The 20,614-nt window shown below is 43.3% G+C and overlaps 1 protein-coding gene across 1 annotated transcript; it reads left to right on the top strand.

Annotated features, from left to right (window-relative positions):
* Positions 1-2,612: 2,612 nt before the first annotated feature.
* wsb1 (WD repeat and SOCS box containing 1) lies at positions 2,613-13,398 on the top strand. The gene is made up of 9 exons (XM_069722515.1): positions 2,613-2,972; positions 4,321-4,489; positions 6,087-6,370; positions 7,156-7,287; positions 7,669-7,769; positions 9,924-10,096; positions 10,177-10,290; positions 11,290-11,397; positions 13,022-13,398. Exons 1-9 carry the CDS (start codon positions 2,933-2,935, stop codon positions 13,182-13,184), a joined length of 1,284 nt encoding a protein of 427 aa, XP_069578616.1. The 5' UTR covers positions 2,613-2,932; the 3' UTR covers positions 13,185-13,398.
* Positions 13,399-20,614: the final 7,216 nt, after the last annotated feature.

Raw genomic sequence — 20,614 nt, 5'->3', positions numbered from 1 at the left:
CCTGGTTTACATTACACACAGAGCCCCGCCCCCTGGTTGACATCTACACAGAGCCCCACCCCCTGGTTGACATCTACACACAGAGCCCCGCCCCCTGGTTGACATCTACACACAGAGCCCCGCCCCCTGGTTGACATCTATACAGAGCCCCGCCCCCTGGTTGACATCTACACACAGAGCCCCGCCCCCTGGTTTACACAGACACACACTCTTGTCAGTGTCCAGCGTCCACAGGAATTAAAAACAACTTGTAGTTAATTTTCATCCCTGAAAGATGTTTTGTGAGAAGCAGGTTGATCCAGGAGAGGCTGAATGTTCAGTTGATGCTGTTAGTGAGAAGAAGCTGCTGACTGACTGACTTCAACCAGACAACATGTCTGTTCCAGTAGAGCTGCTGTCTGCTGTTTAGGAACAGTAGTGTGTTTTAGAAATTTTAGTTTTTGGCTTAGCTGAAGTCTGGCTTCAGTTTGTTTGCCCCCCCCAAAAAACAAAAACAAAACACCACCTCAAAACATTTATCACCAGCCGCCATTGTTTGAATGATCTTTTACAATTCTCTAAGAAAATATTTTAAAATGAAAGAAATCACAACTATAAGTTGAAAAAAAGGGAAAGAAAATAGCTTTCAGAATTTTTTTTCACTTCAAATGAATGTTGGATGAAGTCAAAATTGAAACTTTAATCTGTATAACGTGTCCAGTTCAAATGTCAGTGTCATTATAGGATTGTAGGTCTGAATTGTCCCTTTAAGGCTCCATACAAAGGAGGAAAAGTGTGTAGAAAGTAGTTCCTGGAATGTACTGAATGGTGGACCGTGATGTCAGCTGGGATTTCCTCTTTATACACTCACACTGTGGCTGGATCACATCAGTGGTTTCAGCTGCTCGGCACACATGACTGAGTTGCTGTTTGGTCCGCAGCAGATGAGTGACGTCCAGGTCGTGTGGTGAGCGTACGTGAGCTGAGATCCGTCCGTTCAGCAGCAGAGTGGCTGACTGAGCTTCAGGCTCTGGTACAGTCAGAAGGTACGCTGTCTCCAGTGTGTGTGCACATCGACAGGACACGGACCACATGTTGGGCTACATACCGTTTCATCTGGAGCTCATGTCAGTCACTTCAATAACAAACTGAAAAATAGTCAGCCATCGTTAGACTTCAAATTCTTTTCTTAAAAAAACCGTTACTTTTGACTTAACAGCTTTGTTTTTGAAGATTAGATTAGATTAGTTTTTCCCGAGTTGTGTAACAGATGTTAGTGATTGTTGTGTTTGACTTTTTTCAACTTCTTCCTTGTATACAAGATAATTTCCTAGTCATCGAAATAATTGTTGTACCTTGTCTGATTTGTTTGTGAATTACATTTGTAAATACAATAACCATTAAAGTTTTTTCTACAAGATAACATTTTTTTCGTGCCTGTGTGCTTTGGGTTGTCAGTACCTGACCTCTGACCCCTGATCCTGCTACTGACAAGCTCCCCACCACCGCCATGCTTCACCATCAGGACAAATTTTCCAAATTGTCTGAACATGTTATTAAGTGTAGATTGAAAATATAATTTTATTTGTTTTGCAATAAACCCACAACAAAGTAGAGATGACAAAAAACCAACGACTGAATAACTTCTGAATCCACTTTATGTAAAATAAAAAGCTGCATTGGAGTGAATTTTAATGTTAAGAAAATGAATACATATAGAAACATGTTTATTCAGTAATTTTTTTGAATGTTTATCCTTCACAACACTTTACATATCAGATAAAGTTGCAGAAGAAAGCGTCCATTTAGCAAAAGTACATAAAAGTCCGTCTCCATACTTCTAATGTATTAAAAGCAACTTTGCACAGTGTTTTCAGATAGTTCCCATCTGGCAGGTATGTGCAGCATGCAGGTATGTGCAGCATGCATGAACGTGTTCCTGGGAGCAAAGATAACATCGCCAGAGCATGTAGGCCAGATTTAAACAGGTAGAGCAGGTGGGTGCTGAGGGGATGTGGCACATCATATTAAAACAGCAACATACAGCATACTATATTTCATAATTGTTCAATGTAATTTAAAGGACCGAATATCACATTAAAGCTGTACTGTGGCGCATAATAAAGGGGTGCATGTAAACTACTTTTAATCTTCAGTCTAACTGGTTTATGGAACTAAAAGGAGCTGACTGGATCACATGTTTAACTTACAGTCATACAAGTATGTAATCTAACGGGTTTATTCAACCAGAGGCCTGCTCCGTGGATGTCGGGTTACACGTCCTCGGTGCGGACGGAAGCCGTTGAGGCTGCTAAATGGAGGTTTTTAGAATCACAACAAAATCGTAATGTTTACGGAGCCTGTGAGCGACGTGAGTTCGTGTCTTTGACCACACGACCTTTAAATAAACGGATCGATCCGTCAGGGGAACCTTTCTGTGGTTGTGCTGCTGTTTGCGTGACTTTGAACGATGAACTCCAGCTGGTGGCGCTAATGCGCAGCTGCGTACTTTCTTGGGAAAAGGAAAAAAAAGAGGTAGCGGGAGACAGCGGGAGGGGTTAACAGGATTACCATGGCAACCGTGATGACGTAATTGAAACCCCTCCCATGGGCTTCGGTCCGCCCTCCTCTGGGTGAGAACGGAACGCCGTCCGCTCGGCAGCCATTGTTCTCCCAGGATCTGTCGGCTCCACGTCGGACACGTTAACCCGCGGTACATCCCGAGCTCTTTACCGACCGTCTGTTCGGTAAATAACGTTTCCTGTCGAGGAAGGAAAAGAAGAGATAGACAGACGAGTTCTGAATTCCAACTTGGCGGAGATCTTCTACCGAGCCGACATCGGAAAGGCGGAAAGGCCCCGTCTCAGTCCGACAACCAGGCGGCCATTCTGCCCAGAGATCGCGGTGTTCCGGTCCGAGCTCGGCTGTTCTCCGGATCTGTGCCCTTATTTAGATGGCAAGCTTCCCAGACTCTGTCAACGAGAATGATCTAGGTGAGTCGGTCTGGAGCGGCGGGGAGCCGAGCCGAGCCGAGTCGAGCCGATGTCGGTGCGCTCAGGAGAGATATTATATTATATTATATTATATTATATTATATTATATCATATCATATCATATCATATTGTATTGTATTATATCACAGCTGGCAGAGACCGGGTGGAGCTCCTCTGATGTTCCTCCGTCTGCACCGTCAGACTATTTCTTGGCTTCAGAAAGCCGAAGAGCTGCGTTATATTACACCTGGGTAGTTAATCTAATAATAACTTTATTATTAGATAATATAAACACATGGTTGGAAGTGGATGTCCTCCCCGCTGGCTGCTGATGTAAACCCCCTCCCTCCCCTCCCTCCCCCCCCGGGGAGTGACTCAGTCTGGCGGCGCACTGACACTCACTACGTGCGTGTCTGCACGACAACAAAACCACCATTTAACTCGTGTTTATAGTAAGAGAACTGTTTGACTTTGCATCATTTAGTCTGTAATGTTATTTCGGTCCTGAAATCGCTCTAAACTCTCCCTTAGTTTCATACAGCGTGCATTACAAAGCACAGCTTCACTGCCTGAACCTGAACGCAGGCCATCCTTTGTTCAGCTTTGCAGCTTTTCAAATGTCTTCATAAGTACAATTAAACATATTTGCACGAGGACCTCAGCCCCCCCCCCCTCCCAACTGCCTTCCCATTCCTGCATCAACACGTCCACCTCAACGCCCTCCAAACCCGCCTCACAGCTTCTCATCGGTACTCAACCCTGTTCAAAGCTTTCTGTTTATATTTGTGACCTTTAAGCGTTGGGAAAAATATAAATATGATCTTAAGTGAAACGTTGTTAGAAATATGTATTGCATCTAAATTGTTTCTACCATAACCATTTTTGTGTATATTTTCACAGATTTATTTTTATTTTGGGCTCAAAGGGTTTAATTAACTCTGATTGTGTAAACACACTCCTGTTATATTTCTGTGCTTTATGTTGTGAAACTATCAATCTGTCAGCTTTGTTTCTGGGGAACCAGTCAACGGTTTTTGTGCATAGTAGATCTGACTGTCTTGTGCAGAAGTTCAGATAAAGAATTTTCCCTTCTGTGGATTATTTCCTTATTATTCTAATGTAAACCGTTTCAGTGCTGTTTGTCTGTGGAGTGATCTTTAAAGTATTTGTTCAAGTTCTCCACCTCCTGTTTTTGTTCAAGCGGTGTGAGCCAATCAGAAGCCTGCATCAGTGACAGGCCCTCTCATCATGGAGGTTATTTTGGGTCATCATGTGGCTTGGCCCCGGCAGCGGTTGTAATGTGTGACTGAATATAGCTGATGTAACAGTGCTGGCGTTGTTTGTGCAGATAAGGCTAAGTTCATCGCTGAACTCCTGGTGCCTGTTGCTCCGTTCGACCAGAAATCTGGACGCGAGGCTTGGACAGTCGCCTTCGCACCCGATGGTTCCTACTTCGCTTGGTCTCAGGGGCATCGCATCGTCAGGCTCATCCCATGGGCAAAATGCCTCAAGAACTTGTAAGTATGATCCAAATCTGAATTCAACTCGATTACCACCAGTATTTTCATGTAGCTGCCATGATTATTAGGATACAATATTATCATACATATGTTGTCGAATAGATTTCTTTTACAATCTGAACCCCTTCACTGGAGTGCCTGTGAATTCTTTGACGGTCACAACTTTTAGTATTTTCAGGGTCCAACATATCTGATGGCCCGAGGCTAGGAAAATGTTACGCAATAGACCAGACCGGCACATTCTGCAAGTTTGGCTTTCAGAAATGGCTCCGCCCCCTTTTTGGGGGGAAATATTGGTCTCTCTCCATAGATGTCAATATGAAATAGTGATATTAAACCAACCCGTTGTGAACCACCGGATCAAAGGGAGGCTGTGGCTCAGTCGGTAGAGTGGGTTGAACACTAATCCGAAGGTTGGTGGTTCAATCCCCAGCTCCTCCTGTCCACATGCCTAAGTGTCCTTGAGCAAGACACTGAACCCTAAGTTGTTCCCGATGGTGAACCATCAGTGTGTGAATGTTCTCCTGATGGCAGCGCCTTGCATGGTGATCTGTCTCATTAGTGTGTGAATGGAAAACCATGTTAAAGACTGTTAAAACCATTTGGGCGGCACGGTGGTGCAGTGGTTAGCACCGTCACCTCACAGCAAAAAAGGTTCTGGGTTCAAATCCGGTCCTGGGCCTTTCTGTGCGGAGATTGCATGTTCTCCCTGTGCTTGCGTGGGTTCTCTCCAGGTTCTCCGGCTTCCTCCCATCATCCAAAAACATGCACCTCAGGTCAGGTTACCTGGCGCCGCGCTAGTGGCAGCCTGCTGCAGCAGCTCCCCCCTGAGAGCCCCCCTGCTGTAGTAAAGACATTTCCCCTCGGGGATTAATAAAGTGTATAAAATCCTAAAAAAAAAAAAAAAAATCCTAAATAAAGAGCTTTGAGACCAAAAGGTGATAAAACTATACAAGTACAGACCATTTACCATCAAAGTTGCTTTAAAAATGCCACAGCACCACCATGTCGACTGATTATATTTCCACTCTGCTTACCAGAGAACACACTGGATGGATGACAAGTTTAATTTGATCCCTCATTAGTCCCTTCATCTTCCCTTGTATAGAGTGTTGCCATAGAGACCTCAGCCTGGATCTTTTTTTAGGACATGAATCAAAAATCAGAGATATGAGTTTTTCACATCATTGTTGGTGCAACTAACTACACAGCAACTCTTCAGCATAACGTTGTTATTTAAACCGGTTAGTTTGAAGAAAAGTCTCAACTTCCTCCGATTCTCTGTTACTGTCATCCAGCGACTCTGGATCAAATGACACTTTTTTGACTGTCTAGCGTCTTTATGGCAGGTAGAGTGAAAATATAATACGTGGACGCAGTAAGTAAGTAATTCTGATCTCGTGGTTCACAAAGGACTGGTTTAGTAACGCTAGTTTACCTTAAAGTCTGGAGAAAGGAGGTGATGAGAGCCCGCCCTTGATGACGAAATGGCGGTGTGATCTATGCAGGTTGATTGGTCTGTAACGGCCAATCAGAGTCTGCGATGGAAGCGTGTTAGAAAGCCTCTCATTCACTTCCTCTTGTGTCGCTGCAGTTCGGTGGATCCCGGTGGAGAAGGCACCAATGCATCGAGCCCCCGCCGCTTGTCCCGTCAGAACAGCGACGGGAGCCAGGTCGTCCCGACGGCCGGCGAGCCCCGCGAACACGCCATCGACTGCGGGGACATCGTGTGGGGTTTGGCCTTCGGCTCCTCGGTGCCAGAAAAGCAAAGCCGCTGCGTCAACATCGAGTGGCACCGCTTCAAGTTCGGCCAAGATCAGCTGCTCCTGGCGACGGGCCTCAACAACGGTCGCATCAAGATCTGGGATGTCTACACTGGTGAGGACACGCTGTCACTGACGTGGACAAGAACCACTGAACAATGTCCCCGTGTTGGTTATGAGATATGGCATGCACTCATATTTACAGAGATTTGATAGAAAACCAAACAGGATTCCACCTTATCAGCACAACACAAACTGTTCTGAAGACACTGTTCCTGAAGTGATCACCATGGTTTCTGTCTGATGTGCTACAAACCTCCAACCATCAGTTAAAGAGAAGCTGAAGAACACAGCAGCTCTCAGCTCGTTGCTCAATAAGCTGCAGACGTTTGTTATACGTTCACGCTGCGTAATACTATGACGTCATTACATCAACAAGTCCTTATCACCATATAATGTTTGTACATCGTCTGGGAAAATGATAGCGGTATTATCGTGAATGATGTGATATGTCTGCCATTAAAGTAGATAATAACAGAATATTTGTCACAGCATTATCAGAGGGGACATTTTCCTCGACATGCCGTGTCTTCCATTTTTGGGATATTCAAATGTTATATGCAGACAATCGAGGGTTATGTGGAAATACTGTTAAATGTTCAGACTGTGATTAAAACAGGTTTATTTACATTTAAATAAAAGCCACTTGCATCTAATAATGAAGTAAATACAGAACAACAGAACAAACCGCTGTCATCAGTGTTTCAGGACTCAACTCTCCATCAGATTAAAACTGAGTAAGGAGGGGAATAAAAAGCAGACGTGTTCATGGTGTTTCAGGAGGTCAGCTGGTCACTGGGTCTTTATTGATCCTACGTCTGATCGGATGGTTTGTTGCAGGAAAACTGTTGCTGAATCTGATGGATCACACCGATGTTGTGCGCGACTTGACTTTTGCGCCGGACGGTAGCCTCATGCTGGTGTCGGCATCCAGAGATAAGACGCTTCGTGTCTGGGACCTCAAAGACGACGGTGAGTAGACATGTTGTCTTTTCAGTTCCAGCAGCTGATACCATGATTGACTACTGACTCTTTACAGCTGGATTGATGTTTATAAGATCATTCAACAATAAAAAATCACAAACACTCTACTGGCCTTTAAACTGAGGAACAGAAGGAGACTGGGACCATATTTTACAGATTAACTGGGGACACTAGTGATTTTATTCTATTTTTAGTTGGTCTCTAAGGAGAAGTCCAACATTATTCTTTGTTATCTTGAGTATGTTTGGTGAGAAATGTATAACTCTCAGTAAATATGACTCGTGGTGTCGTCCTCTGTACTGTCAGTTGAAAGCCCAGTATGACCCGTGTGATTGGAGGACTGAGAGTCATGTGGTTTGTGTGTTGCAGGTAACATGGTGAAGGTTTTGCGGGGGCATCAGAACTGGGTGTACTGCAGCGCCTTCTCCCCCGACTCCTCCGTCCTGTGCTCCGTCGGTGCCGGCAAAGCAGTACGTACACAAGTTCCTCTTTCCTGACTTCCATGAGTTTGCCAGCTAATCTTTGCACCAATTGCTTGTGACCAGTTATGCTCAACCAACCTTGAAATGACAACACTCCCATCTACCCCGCCCTCCATTTCCACCTTTACTCCCACTGCTCTGTGTCATGATGAGTTGAGTTGCCTGCATCTAGATGCTGTTTGGCTTTTAGTGTGAAAAAGCATTTTGTTGTTCTGAATTATTACATGTAGAGCAGATAATTGTTTTCACCGGTGTTATATAGCTGAAATTAATACACTTTATCATATAAAACTATGTGTGTGTGGGGGAGGGGGGGCAGACAAAGAAACTCAAGTAAATTCTGAAAAATATTCTTTTGTGGTTTTATGAATAATTCTGACCTCCTGTAAAAACTTGCATTATTGTCAAAGGTGATAAAAAGAAGTGGTTGAGTGATGACATGTTGAAGTGATGTCCGGTATCCTGCAGCCCTTAAGGCGGCCATGTTAGCGGGAGCCCGAGGTCAGTGTTGGAGAGGAGAGGCTCTGTGTGTCCTACAGTGTGTGTCTTGCTCTCCCTGTCACAGGTGGTGCTAGAGCTCAGTGTGTGATTGGTTTTGAAAGGAGCGCCGCGCTGACATTTTGAGCAGCCGGTGCAAACCATGGACGCACAGTGCACAATGCCCAAAGGCCTGGCCAGGGGCCGCCGGGCACCTGACCAGGGGCCGCCGGGCACCTGACCCGCCAGGGCAATCTACGTAGGTGCTGCTCCGTGTCTGTCTACCTCTGCTATCGCAGTTCCTCTATTTATTTTATTAATTTCAGTTTAAAACTCATTAAACCGGTGGTTAAATGCCCCCCCCCCTCCCCCCAACTGTCTCCCAAACCCCGCCCCCCACCTCCAACCCTTATTTTGAAATAGCTCCGTCTACCATCTGCACACTAGCTTCTCTTTTGTTCCTGGGATCTGTGTTGCTGTCTGTTGAATGTCTCTTGTAGCAGTGGAACGTCGTCACGCTGCCAATAACCCAAACTGATAGAAAACAGCTGAGCAGCTTAACGACCACCTTCAGCAGCTGCTTTATAAATCTTACACCAAACTCCTGCATCATGGAAATTATTGTGCCGATATCATATCATTACTAGTTAACATAATAATTATTGAAAAAAAAGTTCTGTATGCTACCAATGTAAGTTCTGGAAAAAACAAACTTTTGATTGACAGCTCTGCGGACCCTTCGTTCCTCTGTGGGTTTTGTTCATTTTTAAAGAGGATTGAAGTATTTGTGCTGTTGGCAGCAACAGAGGAACAGATATTCATTAATCTAGTATTTCATCACTCATACTGACCAGTAACTGCAGCATCTGCAGCACATGAACATTTTCAGTTTGTAACGATCAGACGAAGACGTTTTATCATTGACTAGTTTAACATGAATGTAAAAGTTCAGACCATGGCTGACTGTTAAAAGAAAAAATACTTCCACAGAAGATTACTTTTCTTTGTGTGTGTGTGTGTGTGTGTGTGTGTGTGTGTGTGTGTGTGTGTGTGTGTGTGTGTGTGTGTGTGTGTGTGTGTGTGTGCGCGTGTGTGTGCGCGTGTGTGTGTGTGCGCGTGTGTGTATGCATATGTGTATTTTGCCAGAGGTCTCAATCCTTTGGCCATAAAATATTCTTTTCTCTTGCAGTATCTGTCTCTCTTCGTAGGCTTCTGCCGGAGATGCGAGCCTATTGTAAACACAGAGAACTAAAACTCTGAAAGGGGAAACCAGTGGAGTAACTTTATGTTACCTTAAGTTACTACTTGTTTTATTTTCTCTTTTTTCGTTTAGACTTTTTTTGTTAAACTGATAGAAATATGTATTTAGCATATCTAATGACTTCTTTAAGATATAAATATTTAAATAATGCTAATGTATGATATGACATGTTTAGTGCTTGTGTTATAACTGCCAGTGTAGGTGAAGCCTTGCTGCTTGTTTGTTTGGCCTGGTTTAAGGTTACAAAGCTTTACAATGGCACTGAGCATAACTGATTAATTCTCTTTAAATTCTAATTTCTAAATGCTTTATGTGCTTATAGTAATGTTAAGCATAAGATAGCACAATCTTTACTCTGTTGGAATCACTGCATGGGCTATAACGCTCCTCTCTTCGACTTGCAGGTGTTCCTATGGAACATGGATAAGTACAAGTTGATCGGGAAGCTGGAGGGGCACCACAATGATGTGGTGTCTTGTGAGTTTTCACCAGATGGGGCGCTGTTGGCCACCGCCTCTTATGACACGCGGGTCATTGTATGGGATCACCACAAGGCCACCATCCTGCTGGAGCTGGGGTAAGCAGGTGGAGGTGGAGGAAGTGTTGAAGCTGTGTCCAGCGCTGCCCTATTGACCCGTGGCTCTCCTCTTCCTCCAGCCATCTCTTCCCTCCTCCGTCTCCCATCTTTGCTGGAGGGTCAAACGACCGCTGGGTTCGCTCTGTGAGCTTCTGCCCTGACGGCCGCCACATCGCCAGCATCACTGATGACCGGTAAGAGGCTGGATCCCACCACAAGTCCCATTCCTTCACTGCTTTCCTTGTTGCTTTCAGAGGAACAATTGTTCTGGTTTTTTCTTTGTATGGAGAGATAATCGGATCTTCAGTATAAACCTGCTCATCTTGTCTAAAGCCGTTATCATTAACATCCTCGATGACTCTCTGGCTGGCATGTGATAAGCGTGTGATAACCGTGTGATAAGCGTGTGCCTCGTGGCGTCTGTTCCAGCAAGTTCTGTTTATCAGCATGAACATGTTCCAGCAGCAGATAAACAAAGTGCTCCATTTTAAACACTTTATCATTTGAAGCGGTGCGAACCAGCGTGAGCGGTGATTTCTGTACGAGCCTGACGGACTCGTCTGAGCTTCAGTGTGGAAGTCCTGCCTGCATGTTTGTTCTGCAGCCTGTCGGTCCTCATGATGAGGCTGATGTGGAAACAGCAGAAAGACTCCGCTGTTCAGCTGCAGCCTGTTTTTAACCTCACAGGGAGTCATGAGTGTTAATAACTGAAGCACAGAGCGGCTGTATGCCTGTTGGGCCTCTTCTGGGTCACATCACTGTCACAAGGTGGCCATTAAACCCTCTGGCTGCCGGCCGGCCGCCGCTGACTCGTCGTTGAGGGGAAACAGCAGGAAACTCCTCAAGATGGAGGCTGTGGAAGAAAAGGGACGACTGCAGTCGTCCTGCTAGAACAGCCTTAAAGATGAATTACATAGGTGTCGTAATCTTAAGGAAAATTCATGCCATCCAGAGAGTAATAGATATTTTTTCTTCTTGTATTTGTTCCTCAAGGATGATGTTTTAGTAATATATGTTGTGCAATTTTTGTATTTGCAAAAACAAAAGGCATTCCTTTGTTCGTGGTGTTTTCTATTTGCAAACCACAGTTTATGACACTTCGGGGTTTCGTGCAACGTGTTTTGTTTGTTGGCAGGAGTTCGCTCCATAAACGACATCCCATGTCTGACCTCGTGTTTTCTGTCTCTGCCCAGGCTCGTCCGGTTCTGGAGCATCGAGGAAAGAGCTCCTCAGGCCATCGCCTCGCTGTCCAACGGCCTCAACTGTGCCTTCTCTGCTGAAGGAAGTGTCCTTGCTGCCGGGTAAGACGCTAACACGTGTTCAGAGACGTATGGATCATACAACCCCGTTTACAGAACCGTTGGGACGCTGTGAGAAATGGAAATAAAAACAATGCAGTGATTTACAAACCATATAAACCCATATTTATTTGGAAATAGACCAAAGACTACATATCACATGTTGAAATGGAGACATTTTATTATTTAATATAAAGTATTTGCTTATTTTGAATTTGATGCAGCAACACGTCTCAAAAAGGTTGACAGGGTCAACAAAAGACTGGAAAAGTGGTGTAAAGATTTTTTTTTTAAACCACCTGGTGGAACATCTCAACTAATTATGTTACCATGGCAACAGATCAGTAACATGATTGGGTATAAAAAGATGATTTCAGAGAGGCGGAGTCTCTCAGCAGTGAAGATGATGGAGAGGTTCACCACTCTGAAAGACGAAATAGTTCAACAATCTAAGAATAATGTTCCTCAACGTAAAACTACAAAGAATTAGTGGATTTCATCGTCTACGGTTCATAATATCATTAAAAGATTCAGAGAATCTGGAGAAATCTCTGAACACAAGGGACAAGGCTGGAAACCAATATTGGATGGTGGTGATCTTCAGGCCCTCAGGCAGCACTGCATTAAAAACACACTATTCTGGAGTGGAAATCACTGCATGGGCTCAGGAACACTTGTGAAAACCATCGTCTGTGAACACAGTTCATCGCTGCGTCCACAAATGCTGTTAAAACTCTCCAAAGAAGAAACCAGATAGAAACATGATCCAGAAACACCGCCGCCTTCTCTGGACCGAGATCATTGAAGATGGACTGAGGTGAAGTGGACAACTGTCCTGAGGTCTGATGGATCACAATCTGAGATTCTGTTTGGAAATCATGGACGCTGCATCCTCCAGGTTAAAGAGGAGAGGGACCATCCAGCTTGTTATCAGCTCAGTTCTAAAGCCAGCATCTGTGATGGTACAGGGATGCATTAGTGCACATGGCATGGGTAGCTTGAACATCTGGAAGGAAGCATTAATGCTGAATGATATATTCAGGTTTTGGAGCAACATATGCTGCCATCCAGACAACGTCTCTTTCAGGGGAAAATAATTGTCACATTTTTAAAATTAAAAATATGAAAAAGGAGACCCTAAACTGTTGGTCAACTAAAATTATAACTAATGCTATAATAATAATAACAATAATAATAATAATAATAGGACCACATTTCACTTTCTAAACTCCAGAAACTGGTCTCAGTTCCCCAATGTTTCCAGAGTGTTGTTAAAAGAAGAGGTGATGCAGCTCAGTGGTGAACATGATCTGGGAACAACTTTATAGAGACGTGTTGCTGACATCAGATTCAAAATGAGACGATATTTTTAATAAAACAACAAAACATCTCAGTTTCAACATTTGATACAGTATGTCGTCTTTAGTCATATTGAATATGGGTTTATGTGATTTTCAAATCGTCACATTCTGTTTTTATTTCCATTTCTCACAGCATCCCAGCGGTTTAGAAACGGTTGTATGTCATCACCTCCTGATGGGCAGCTTGTGTTCGTTCGGAGCTTTTTAGTTTTGCTTCAGAGATGTCTGCCTCCTCTCGTCAGACTTGTCGTGGTTCTGTGTTTTAGGACTCGTGATGGTAGTGTTCACTTCTGGGAGTGTCCTCGTAGCGTCGCCAGTCTGCAGCACATGTGCAGGATGGCTCTGCGCCGGGTGATGACCACCCAGCAGGTGGAGTCCCTCGCTATCCCGACGCCGCTCCGCGACTACCTGACCTACAAAATCATCTAAACTGGCTCAGCTGACCCAACTGCACTTGTCAGACCAGCAGCGTGCTGAAAAACCAATGAATCCCTTATTTTGTAAAAAACAGAAAAGAAAAAAAAAAGTTTTTCACAAACTTTGATAAACAAACAAACGTGACCAGGACAGGAGGAGAAGCGGGACGTTTTACTGAAACCCCAGAGCCATGTCTTCGTCTCCACCCCCACTACCTTATTTTGTACATATTTATTTTTGTAAGTGCTTTTGTAAACCAGTGTGTTGGGGCTGGCGCACCAGCCGTGCCTGTAAGGTCAAGTTCTTAAAGTGTTCAGCTCCTCTTCCAGCTCTGCACCAGCTTCAGTAAACCCTTCATCTTTCCCCCTGACTTGAAATGGCTGTTGCACTTAATGGAGAGGCTCTGCAGCGGTGTCTGAGTGTCTGAGTGGGAGGGGCTAAAGGGAAGAAGGCCGATGCTCCAATCTGTGGAAGTACTGATTCTGTGGACTCCAAACACTTTCACATCACTTGACTGTCACGTCATGAAGGAAAACAAAAATCAACCGCAGATTTAGACTATTTCTCTGAAACAGTATTTAAACCACCATGACTGAAAGCCAAACTTTAATGAGGTCAGCAGTGGTTTTTAGAGGTGACACTTACCAGCAGCTCATTTCATCATATACAGTATGGAACATTTGATTGGTTCAGTTTGGTCTAAAAAAACAGGCAGAAGTGTTGGTGTTGTTTCAGTCCTACAGAGCAGAAGGAGTTAACTTCACCAGCTCCACAACAACCAAATGAAAAAACACACCATTGGAAATAAATAATAATGATCCCTGGTATTTGCCCCCTCCCCCCGCCCCCTCCCTCCTCCTCCCGTCCACCAGAAACCTCAGTCTGGCTATATGAACAGCTTGTGCGTGCGTGTGCTACAAAAGCCTTGAGACCAGTGATTCATAACATTGCAAAGCACCTCTGCCACTTAACTGCTATCTGTATTTGAAATTGTACAAAACCTAGTATACAGAATTCCATGTGATATGTATGTAAATACAAAATGGTGTCATGTCTGTAAACATATCAAAGTTTTAAGCTTTTTACATTTTATTTTGTCATTTATATTTAGTTCTTCTGCTGAACATTTGTACTTTTGTATATTTTTCTTTTTGTTTTCCTTTTAAATGTGAAATCGTCAAATAACTCCAGACGTCTTACTGCTAAAGCCCGAACGAAGGCTGGACTACTTTACTATACGTCTGTCTGTACTTAGAAATTAGAAAAAAGCAATTCCTGCAGTGGTGAGAGGAACCTGAACCAACCGACCAATCAGCTGCCGGCGGGCCTTCACGTCCTCTGAACTGCTGAGTGAAAGATTTGGGGCCTTTTCATGATTTGTTTCTTGATTGTTGTTTCAGTTGGTCAGAGAGATGTGAAGGGAAAGTGAGCTCTAAGTCGTCTGTGTTTTCTGTAGAGCAGCTGTCAATCATTCTTGGCAATAAGTTCTCTGCTGATGCCAAAGGTTCTCCTCTTCAGATAGTCTGTGTAAATGTGGAGTTGTGCTTGTAGTTTCTGCGAAGATGCGGAGGGAGTCGTGTCGATGGGCTTCAGTGCTTAACAGGGGTTTGCATTACATGTTTGAATACCTGTTACCATGGTGATTGGAAAAACACAGTCCTGCCTCAGTAAAATGCAGTATGAAGCAGTTAATATATCAAATATATATATGAATGTATTAAGTTTTTGCAATCTTCTTGTAATGTTTTTGTGTGTTTATAGTTTCAATAAAGACAGTTTGAGAAAATATTGGTGGTGATTATTAAAGTTAGACAAAAACTCGTCAAACTTTGGCTCAATAAATGTTCGGCCTTGTAGAACCTGTTTTTCACAACAACAACAAAAATCTATGAACCCAATCTGCTTGTTACAAAGTACAGAAGGTCAGAAACCTGCACACGTTTTAGTACGTCAGACGGTTCAACCCTGAAAAATATAAATATAAACAGATTCTGATGATTTGCAGATTATGTAAACCCATATTTAATTGAAAATAGACCAAAAACAACATTTCAAATGTTAAAACTGATACATTTTATTCATTTATGATAAATATCGTCTCATTTTGAATCTGATGCAGCAACACGTCTCTATAAAGTTGTTCCAGGATCATGTTCACCACTGAGCTGCATCAACTCTTCTTTTAACAACACTCTGGAAACCTTTGGGAACTGAGGAGACCAGTTTCTGGAGTTTAGAAAGTGAAATGTGGTCCCATTCTGGCCTGATAGAGGATTTCAGCTGCTCAACAGTTCAGCGTCTCCTTTGTTGTATTGTTCATGTCCTGATGCGCCAGATGTTTTCAACGATTGACAGATGTGGACTGCAGGAGGCCAGTTTATCAGCGGACTCTTCTACTAGAGAACCATGCTGTTGGAATACGTGCAGAATGTGGTTGGACGTTGTTCTGCTGAAATAAACAAGACCTTCCCTGAAAGAGACGTTGTCTGGATGGCAGCATATGTTGCTCCAAAACCTGAATATCTCATTCAGCATTAATGCTTCCTTCCAGATGTTCAAGCTACCCATGCCGTGTGCACTAATGCATCCCTGTACCATCACAGATGCTGGCTTTAGAACTGAGCTGATAACAAGCTGGATGGTCCCTCTCCTCTTTAACCTGGAGGATGCAGCGTCCATGATTTCCAAACAGAATCTCAGATTGTGATCCATCAGACCTCAGGACAGTTGTCCACTTCACCTCAGTCCATCTTCAATGATCTCGGTCCAGAGAAGGCGGCGGTGTTTCTGGATCATGTTTCTATCTGGTTTCTTCTTTGGAGAGTTTTAACCTGCATTTGTGGACGCAGCGATGAACTGTGTTCACAGACGATGGTTTTCACAAGTGTTCCTGAGCCCATGCAGTGATTTCCACTCCAGAATAGTGTGTTTTTAATGCAGTGCTGCCTGAGGGCCCGAAGATCACCACCATCCAATATTGGTGTCTGTAGTGCACAAAGGTGATGTTAATGAAGTTGGTGAAGGTTTTTTCGGGGTTGAGTCTCTGTCACTTTGACTCCACCCACCAGAGGTGTGATGCTGCGTTCAAATGTGAGCTTGTGGTTACAACACGGGAAGTTGTGTGCGCCGTACATGCTTTCTGATGTTTACAGAAATGACAGATGCCATGGAAGTTCACATTTCATTGGATGTTCAGCTAATATATTGTAGTTTTAGTCGTGTCGAGTGTAGAGCTTCGTAACTTAGATAATAGTCTACGTCTGAGAGAAATGTTGATCTTCCCATCTTTGCATTTCCTGCATTACGTTACCCGACTGTTAGCTTGATAAACTGTTTGCCTATGTGGCTTCTTGACGTTGTCTATGTTGACGTTGCCTAGCAACACTGTTTCTACGACTTCACCACTTGAACGCCAAACATACAGTGGCCACGACTTCCAGTTGAACACAGCGTTACATCACTGGTTGACTTCCTGTATCTGTTTCAAATTAAAAGCCCACGTGGTCCAGCCGTTCTCTGCACTCGGGTCTGAACTTGTCTTTTTGTTCATGTTTTGTAAATCGTTCTGATGAAAGTTCTTGAAATCACATTTTGTTGCTATTTGACCTCCTTCTTGTTGTTTGCGTCTCCAAGAGAGATGAAGCAGGTGGACTGAGCGTGTCTCCAGATCAGTGTTTATTATAGAAGTCTTACAAATATATGATACTCACATTTCTTCCCAAGAATCTTTCTCTGACTAGAGAAGTGAGTTTATTTATCAAAAAACAAGTTCATCGATTTGTATTTGAGAAAATAAGACTTGTACATGTACAAGTTTACAGTTGACACTTGTTAATGCAGAACCTTGTTTTTCATAGAGAAATTGCAGAAGTACAAAAAGAAGCATGTGACTGGTGAGGAAACACAAGTTATAAATATCCAGAACCAACATTGTAAAACTCGGACTATCTGTCCACACATCACCTGAGTGTAAATGTACCAGCAGCTCAGACCCACTCAGAGCTGCGTGCTCGGTGTGACCACGACCCGTGTTGTGGTTTATCATTGACCTGGATCGCTAACACCTGCAGTTACACATTAGAGGAGAGGCCTCGGGAAGGAAAGACCTGCAGCAGCAGGTCAGAGGTCAAACAGATCAATTCAAACACACCTCTCATGTCTGTTTATCACAAGAACTCCCTGAACTGATGAACACTTATCTGTTAAGCCAAAGAACTTTCACAGGATCATAAACATGCACATACAACATCAAGCAGTGATCAGTCAAACTGAATATATTTATGTGATACCTCCCAGTGTGGGCAGCTCGAGGGCTTCACAGGAAGAGACAGATTTAAAAAGAGTTCAATTTAGTTTGAATTTCAATAATATGTTCCCGTACACAGTAAGAAACCTGCATACAAACACCTGCAGCAGTAAAACCACAAATGATTATCAGCAGAAACAGAAGTAAAATGTTTCCTGATGTATCTGATGATGTTCATGTTTCTCCTTCCTCTGAGGAGATAACCCAGATGGAGGGTTTGGAATATCTTCCTCCTCTCCGTTTCACTATCGCGTGGCGCCGGGAGGAAACCGATGCAGGCAAACACAGGAAGTGAGTCATGGCTGTGTTATGGGCTCCCAGGGACACGAGGGTGGGGCAGTCAGCAGGCAGAAAAACAACGTGCACTTCCATTCTTCATTTTCTCTTCCAGCTGTTTATGTTCAGTTTGAACCTTTAATTGTGTTTAAAATCTTTTAATAATCCACATACGAGGCTGGGGAACCGCTCCCTGGTGGGTCAGAGGTTGTTCAGATGAAGTGTGCTGCTCTGGTGGACGAAGGTTCAGGCTGCATGCAGAATCTCTTTCAATAAGAAAAAAGAATCAAACTTCAGACTTGGCCGTTAAAAACTCTGAAGGAAGGAATGCAAAAACACACAGTGAGATTTGACTAAAAACACGTTGGGTTTGTGCTTTCTTTTGTTTCCATGTTGGTTGTTGGTGAAGTCGGTGATTTCTTAAAGATGAGAAACGTTCAGTTTGAAAGCCGTGCACCGCCGACATCACCAGATTCAAAACAAGTCATTTAACGACTTATATAACGCTTCCTCCTCCAGGCCAACAGGAAGTACAGAGCTGTGTGTGTGTCAGAGTGTGTGTGTGTGTGTGTGTGTGTGTGTGTGTGTGTGTGTGTGTGTGTGTGTGTGTGTGTGTGTGTGTGTGTGTGTGTGTGTGTGTGTGTGTGTGTGTGTGTGTGTGTGTGTGTGTGTGTGTGTGTGTGTGTAAGTGTGTGTGTATGTGTGTGTGTGTGTGTGTGTCACATTAACACGATCACACGTGCTGCCAGAATCATCTCAAACAAACGCAGGTCAGATATATCAGCAGCTTTTCATCAAAACTTTTAAGCACTTTAGATGTTTTAGATTTTCCTCCATGATGTAATACGTCACCACGACGACGAGTCTGAACATCCATCCATGAAGAGAAGCTGAAACAGGACAAATGGGATGACTCTTGTTAAATCCTCTCACTGCAGGGTTTTAAGAGTTATCAGGACATCTAAATCTGACTGCTGAGTCAGCGGTCCTCGTCTCACCTCTGCTTGCTGCGGTGCATTAACAGCTGTGATGTAACGCTCTAATGACGTCGATGTAACGTGTGTCTGCTTCTTCAGCAGCAGAGATTCACAGTTCTGTTCAGTGTCCTCAAGGTTGGACCCCTTTATTTCTGCTCTTCCTCACTCTGCACTGTCACAGCTCTGACAGTAGAGGGCGCTCTATTCTAATTTCTCACTAAAACGGGCACATTGGCGATTAATGAAGGTTTTTTACAATTACAAAAAAATACTTTGCAGTCAGTCAAAACTGAAATGCAGACAAACAAACCATGTTTTACAAATGAAGAACAAACACTGGTTTGGAAATGATCCAGCTTGTTATCAGCTCAGTTCTGAAGCCAGCATCTGTGATGGTACAGGGATGCATTAGTGCACATGGCATGGGTAGCTTGAACATCTGGAAGGAAGCATTAATGCTGAATGACATATTCAGGTTTTGGAGCAACATATGCTGCCATCCAGACAACATCTCTTTCAGGGAAGGTCTTGTTTATTTCAGCAGAACAACGTCCAACCACATTCTGCACGTATTCCAACAGCATGGTTCTCTAGTAGAAGAGTCCGCTGATAAACTGGCCTCCTGCAGTCCAGACCTGTCAATCATTGAAAACATCTGGAGCATCAGGACATGAACAATACAACAAAGGAGACCCTGAACTGTTGAGCAGCTGAAATCCTCTATCAGGCCAGAATGGGACCACATTCCACTTTCTAAACTCCAGAAACTGGTCTCCTCAGTTCCCCAATGTTTCCAGAGTGTTGTTGAAACTGAGAAATTGTATTGTTTTATAAAAAATATAAGCATATTGTGAATCTGATGTCAGCAACACGTCTCTATAAAGTTGTTCCAGGATCATGTTTACCACTGAGCTGCATCAACTCTTCTTTTAACAAAACTTAATATGTTGTCTTTGGTCAATCTGCAATTAAATATGGGTTTTTGTGATAAATCCTTGCATTCTGTTCTTAGTTTACATTTCCAACTTTTTTGGAATTGGGGTTGTAAATTTCCAAGAAAAAACAATCTCATAGTCTCTGAGCTTAAATTTATAAGGACAAATTTAACAGTACCGTGTTCCAGGACTACAGCAGCTATATTGAAGTAAACCAGAAACGTTGTGATGCATTTTGATGATTTCTAAGTGCGTCATTATTTATCATGGTTCATGTCAAATTATCCAGTTTAAGAAGGTTTACATTTAGAAGACTGATTATTGATAACTTTAAGCTTCAATACGATGGAAACGGCTGAGTTATATATCAGTTTCTCCTCCTGTCCAGTTGTCCTGAACGGGGAAGTGAGAGACTAAAACCACTGCAGACATGGTCACCTCTGCTGTAGAGCTCGGCAGTTTAACATGGAGGTCTGTGGAGAATCACTGGGTTTTTGGAGCCATCAAGTGGCCACTTGCGGAACTGCAGTTACTTTTCTGCCTTGGAGGTTGCTGCTTCAACGACAGTGAAAATTGTACCAAAACTCAGGTGATAGTTTTTTTGTAGAATATTTTTTGTACTAATGAGTCTGTATTTGTTTCTGCTAGAAAAATATTGGCTGTTTGTTTGATGGATACATTTTGTATTTGTAAAACAACGTGCATTAGTTTGTTAGTGAATTCTAGAACATTTATAAAATATTCATGAAGGCATTTATAACGGAATGTGCTCTACAAACCACCAACACATAATAGTATTTAGTCATCATTACTACGTTACATTATTATGATGTTCCAGTGACGTCACACAGCGCCACATGCTGTTTATAAAGCCTGCATCACCATAATTAATGACGTGCTTTGAGACAAACATTCAGGACACCAGAGAACAGGGGCGTGAAATGCAGC

Source organism: Brachyistius frenatus, unplaced genomic scaffold (assembly GCF_029030835.1).
Source record: "Brachyistius frenatus isolate BFR_SWC_R1_liver_20210118 unplaced genomic scaffold, ASM2903083v1 Contig_294, whole genome shotgun sequence".
Lineage (NCBI taxonomy): Eukaryota > Metazoa > Chordata > Actinopteri > Embiotocidae > Brachyistius > Brachyistius frenatus.
This window is presented reverse-complemented; position numbering and strand designations above follow the sequence as displayed.